General features: G+C 41.6%; 1 protein-coding gene across 1 annotated transcript in view; it reads left to right on the top strand.

Moving 5' to 3' along the window:
• gcn1 (GCN1 activator of EIF2AK4) overlaps positions 1-6,000 on the top strand; it is a 123,692-nt gene that overhangs the window by 79,111 nt on the left and 38,581 nt on the right. Inside the window, exons 34-37 of the mRNA XM_048611272.1 lie at positions 149-395; positions 1,833-1,954; positions 2,219-2,333; positions 3,852-4,031. Coding sequence (XP_048467229.1) covers positions 149-395; positions 1,833-1,954; positions 2,219-2,333; positions 3,852-4,031 — 664 coding nt within the window. The remainder of the gene's footprint in view (positions 1-148; positions 396-1,832; positions 1,955-2,218; positions 2,334-3,851; positions 4,032-6,000) is intronic.

Genomic DNA, 6,000 nt, shown 5'->3' on the forward strand with positions numbered 1-6,000 from the left:
ATGAAAAGTACTTTTTGGAACAACTCATTTTTATAACTCTTTTAAAAATAAAGTTAATTGTGAAAATAGGAGATGTATCAGTAGCAGAACCTTTTGGAATGTTTAGCTGTCATTTTCCAGGCTGAAGTGAATGTTCTTGGTGCAACAGGTTCAGGAGTCAGTGGCCAGCTGTTTACCACCATTGGTTCCCGCCATCAAAGATGATGCTTCTGGCATGGTTCAGAAGCTGCTGCAGCTACTGTTGGAGTCAGATAAATATGCTGAACGGAAAGGGGCAGCATATGGGCTGGCTGGACTGGTGAAAGGATTGGGCATTCTCTCCCTGAAGCAACAGGAAATAATGGTAACGTTAACTGATGCCATTCAGGACAAGAAAAACTTCCGGAGACGGGAAGGTGAGATGAGCGTCTGTCTACTTCTAAAGTTAAAATCCATATTATACAATAACAAGGTGATAGAAATAACACCCACTACATCAAAGGTCTTTTCAAGCTGGTTAGATCAACTTCATCAACTTATTTTTCACATCCATGTAACAGCAGGAGCACTGCCCCGTACAGAGGTCAGTTATCAGTTCACACTCCTGTTGTGTATGAGACATTATTCAGAAAGGTTTAGCTCAATTGCAGCAGTCTCACTTAAAGTTGACTAGGGAAATCATTTTTATTTTCCCTTGTTTGTTGTGTAATCCAAAATTTTGTTCTTTTGGTGCAGCAGAATGTAACTTTGCTTTGTCCATATCTTGCATTTTCCACAGCATCATCCATCAGTTTTAGAACACACTCAGTGTCATTGACATTTAAGTTTGTTGATGCAGTTTTGTATCAGTTGCATCGATCATTAACCATCTTTAAATGGAGGGGAAAGATATTTGAACAAGGAACTGGTATAAAAAATTCTTCACTTATCAATGAGCTTTAAAACAAGTAATGAAACCTGAGTCACGCTGCCTGGTATATTGGTATCAAAGATCCTAAATTTACAACAAACATTAGAAACCTGAGAGCGTGTTGGAATTTTCTTTATGTAAAGTGTTGTTAGAATATGGAATGCATTGCCGTAAATTCCTGCTGCAACTGATTTGATCGTTGTTGAAGAGGGATTTAGAGAAGTATTGAAAGATCCTAAATAAATAATGCTACAGTAGCTGGCTGAAATGGGGAGTTAACAGTGGCAGACACAATGGGCAGTATGGCTATCTCCTGTGATTAAATGTAAGTGGATGTTTGCACTAAATCTCAAAGTAGATTTATTTGTTGTTTTTATTTAACCTATTTTTCTAATCAATCTGTTCAGCGATGTTATTACACACCTCTGCAGCTGGGGCTTGAACCCAGGCCTCCAGGTCCAGGGGTAGGGACAGTACTATGTGCACCAAGAACACCCCTGGATCAGTAGACTAGTGACAATATCTCTAGGCCATTCGCTTCCCCTAAAAAAAAAAATGCTTCCTAATCAACTGACTTAGAGATATTATGACAAAGGTCTGGAGTGGATAGGATTTGTCCAGAGGTAGGGACATTACCACTGTACTACAAGAGCCCATGTAAATAAATAAAGTAGATTTATGCTGCATTTGATCTTAATTACCAGTATTACTGAAGTAATTTTAGTTCTTCAGATTCAGTGTAGGGCTAATTGTAAATGCCTCTGGTAACATCCCTGAAAGCCAGCACTAATTTATAGATAATTGTAAATACAGTTAAGTGCAAGCCATTTCGCTGAACTGTGCTTCACCTAATCCATTGGCTGCTTTTATCCCTATTTTTCACTTTCTTGTTATTGGTATCATTCCAGCAGAAGCATTCACTCTGTCACAAATTCCTTGGTAGGTGCTCTCTTTGCCTTTGAAATGTTGTGCAATATGCTGGGGAAACTCTTCGAACCGTACGTGGTACACATACTCCCTCACTTGCTCTTGTGTTTTGGGGATGGAAACCAGTATGTCCGAGAGGTCAGTGCATATTGTATTCATGTCTACGCTATATGAAAGTGGCTTTCTGTAAGTTGTCATTTTTTTATGCATAGCTTGTGTCATTTAAGTGTCCAAAATGCAGACCCAAGTTGAGGTACTTTTATGAGCTATGTAACGGTTACAGATGAAACAGCATCCGTTTTCCATATTGAAGAAGTGTTAGAATTCAGTTCCATTGTTGCTTCACACTCTACAGCCTTCAAAGTTACTAATAGCCATGTCTGCAACTTGTTTTCTCTACAGGCTTCTGATGACACTGCAAAGGCAGTGATGCGTAATCTGAGTGCCCATGGTGTGAAGCTTGTATTGCCATCACTGCTGGTTGCTCTAGAGGAGGAGTCTTGGAGAACTAAAGCAGGTATTTAACTGAGGGTTATTTTAATTCTATTGGCTTGCCATAAACTGGGCCGATGATCCATTAAAGTTGTCCAAGTTACATATCAGCTCAAATGATGGGGGAAGAGAATTGGAGCTAAAAGGAGTCCAAACGGTGAAGTTACCTTTTTACTTTTTACTTTTCCCGGGACAGCAGAAGCATTAGGAATAGAAGCATAGAATTATAGAAAATAGGTGCAGGAGTAGGCCATTCAGCCCTTCGAACCTGCACCATCATTCAATATAATCATGGCTGATCATGCAATCTCAGTATCCCATTCCTGCCCTCTCCCCATTCCCCTTGATCCCTTTAGCCGCAAGGCCATGTCCAGTTCCCTCTTGAATGTGTATAATGAACTGGCTCCAACCACTTCCTGTGGGAGAGAATTCCACATTCACAATTCTGAGTGAAGAAATTCTTCCACACCTCAGTCCTGAATGGCTTATCCCTCATTTTTAGACTGTGACCCCTAGTTCTGGACTTCAACCAACACTGGGAACATTCTTCCGGCACCTAGCCTGTCCAGTCCCTTCAGGATTTTATATGGTTCTATGAGATCTCCCCAATTCTTCTAAATTCCAATGAATACCAGCCCAGTCGATCCAGCCTTTCTTAATATGTCGGTCCTGCCATCCCAGGAATCAATCTGATGAATCTTCACTGGACTCCCTCAACAGCAAGAATGTGCTTCCTCAGACTAGGAGACCAAAACTGCACACAATACTGAAGGTGTGGCCTCACCAAGGCCCTGTATAACTGCAGCAAGATATCCTTCCTTTGATACTCAAATCCTCTCACTATTAAGCAGAGCATGCCATTAGCTTTCCTCACTGCCTGCTGCACCTTCATGCTAACCTTTAGCGACTGTTCCACCGTGACACTGAGGTCTTGTTGCACCTCACCTTTTCCTAAATTGCCACCATCCAGATAATAATCTGCTTTCCAGTTTTTGTGACCAAAGTGAATAACCTCCCATTTATCTACATTATATTGCATTTGCCATGTATTTGCCCACTCAGCCAGTCTGCCCAAGTCACCTTGCATCCTCTTAGCATCCTCCTCACTGAACACACTGCCACCCAGCTTAGTATCATCTGCAAATTTGGAGATATGGCATCCAATTCCTTCATCCACATCAGTAATGTATATTATAAACAACTGGAGTACCAGCACCAAACCCTGTGGCACCCCACTCGTCACTGCCTGCCACTCTGGAAAGGATTTGTTTATTCCAACTCTCTGCTTCCTGTCTGCCAACCAGTTCTCTATTCATGTCAATACATTACTCTGATTAATGAGGAAGGGACACACGACCTGAAATGTTAATTCTGATTTCAAGCTGCAGATGCTGAGCTGAGCTGACCTCCCTGAGCTTTTCCAGCGATTTCTGCTTTTGTTTGTGAAAAACGTAGTTGTTCTGCTTGAGCTTGTATGACTTCAGTATCTGGACAAATTTGCGTTCAAGGTACATCCTTGAACTGTCTGTTTCTGTACCTTCAGGTTCTGTGGAATTACTGGGTGCTATGGCATACTGTGCTCCCAAGCAGCTGTCATCCTGTCTGCCAAGCATTGTGCCCAAGCTGACTGAAGTTCTGACTGACTCTCATGTGAAGGTGCAGAAGGCAGGACAACAAGCACTGCGGCAGATTGGTTCAGTCATCAGAAACCCTGAAATCCTGGGTGAGTATGCTGTACAAGGCGCTGCATGTAGAATATTGATGACCCATGCCAATTATCATCTACTAGGCTTCAGATTATATATAGCAAACTTTTGTTTTAACTGACACTCTCGATAAACCGGCAAAGATTATATACCTCAAATACCATGTGTTTACCTCAAATACAAAAGTTTACTGCCCTATCACAATCTCCATGATGTTCAGTTGAGGATGCAAATGAGAAGACTGTCTGCCCGTAAGTTTATTTTAAGGCAAAGTTGCATTATTATTTAAGTGATTTATGCTGTAAAGAAAGTACAACTGTGATGTGTATTATTCCCTGCATTACGTCTCTACTACTTAGTTGTGTTTTTACATTGGACCTTTTGATCAGCCGGTGCATAGGTGCCGGTTAATAAAAAGTTTGCTGCGTTTCTTAAATTGTACACCCTGTTCTCCACTGGAAATTTTCTCTTGCTTGGTGTAAAACAAATTTGTTTAAAAAGTACAGAACTGCATCCTATTAAGAATAGTTTAGGACATCAAGCATCAACATTTGGTGTCATCTTGGGAAACTCCTGTCATCCCTTTGCACTGCATATCTGGGCTAATTTGGAATACACCTTTTTTTGCTTATTTTCTCCTCCTGCTGTTGGCAATGGTCTTCAAGCATTTGTATAATTTTTCCTTGTAGACAAAGTGTAGAATAGAGGTGGAGTCATAGGGTAGATAAAGATGATAAGCTATTTGCACTGATTAGAAATTCTAGATCTAAGGGCCTTAGTCTGAGAATTAGGGCCAGACCACTCAGAGATGTTAGGAAGCGCTTCAACACACAAAGGGTGGTAGATTCGTAGAATCCCTACAGTGTGGAAACAGGCCCTTCGGGCCAACAACCCTTAGCTTCCCACCCAGACCCATACCCCTGTAACCCACCTAATCCACATATCCCTGAACACTCTGGGCAATTTAGCATGGCCAATCCACTTCGCCTGCACATCTTTGGATTGTGGGAGGAAACCGGAGCAACTGGAGGAAACCCACGCAGACACGGGGAGAATGTGCAAGCTCCACTCGGGCAGCCACCCGAGGGTGGAATTGAACCGGGTTCCTGGTGCTGTGAGGCAGCAGTGCTAACCACTGAGCCACCATGCTCTCTTCCACAAATGCAGTTGAATAATGGTTCAGTTATTATTTTTAAATCAGAGATAGATAAACTTCTGTTAAGCAAAGGTAGTAAGGGATATAGGCCAAAGGCCAACTGTATGGAGTTAGGCCACAAAACATTTAATGGCAGAACAAGCTCGAGGGGCTGGATGGCCTACTCTTGGTCCTATACATTCCCAGGGTGGAAGGAGGCCATTCTACCCATCCAGTCTGGCTAGCCAACAGAGTTATTTTGTCTTTTCCCACTTTATAACTGCTGATCTGGAGTCTTGTTTGCAGATCCATAATAATTTAAACATGATGAGAGTTTCTAACCACCCTAGGTTCTAGACCCCCCCCACCACTTCATGGCTTTTACAAAACCTCTAATTCTTCTATCAACTTTTATGTACTTGAGGGTTGAAATCAAAAAGGACGTTAGAAAAACAAAAGAGAGGGCATGAAGATTTTGGCAAACAAAGTCGAAGAGAACCAAAAGATGTTTTATCAGTACATCAGGAGTAAGAGGATAGCTAAGAAAAGAGTAAGGCTTATAAAATACCAAAAAAGGAAATCTACATCTAGAGGCAGAAGATGTTGTTCTTTGTTGATACTTCTCTGTCTCCACAAAAGAGAACTAATACAAGCAAGGTAGTTAAGATTGAAGACTGAATTATTGGTAACTGTGAATGTGCGTTAACCAGCAAGGCCAGATGCAATATACTGCACATAGTGGAGAAAGGACAGGAAGGAAGCAGTGATGCTGCAAATGATGGTCTGGCCATCATTTTTCAGTTCTCACTGAATACAGGTGCAGTGCTGAATGATTGGAGGGCTGCTAATGT

Source organism: Rhincodon typus, chromosome 24 (assembly GCF_021869965.1).
Source record: "Rhincodon typus isolate 14 chromosome 24, sRhiTyp1.1, whole genome shotgun sequence".
In the NCBI taxonomy this organism is placed as follows: domain Eukaryota; kingdom Metazoa; phylum Chordata; class Chondrichthyes; order Orectolobiformes; family Rhincodontidae; genus Rhincodon; species Rhincodon typus.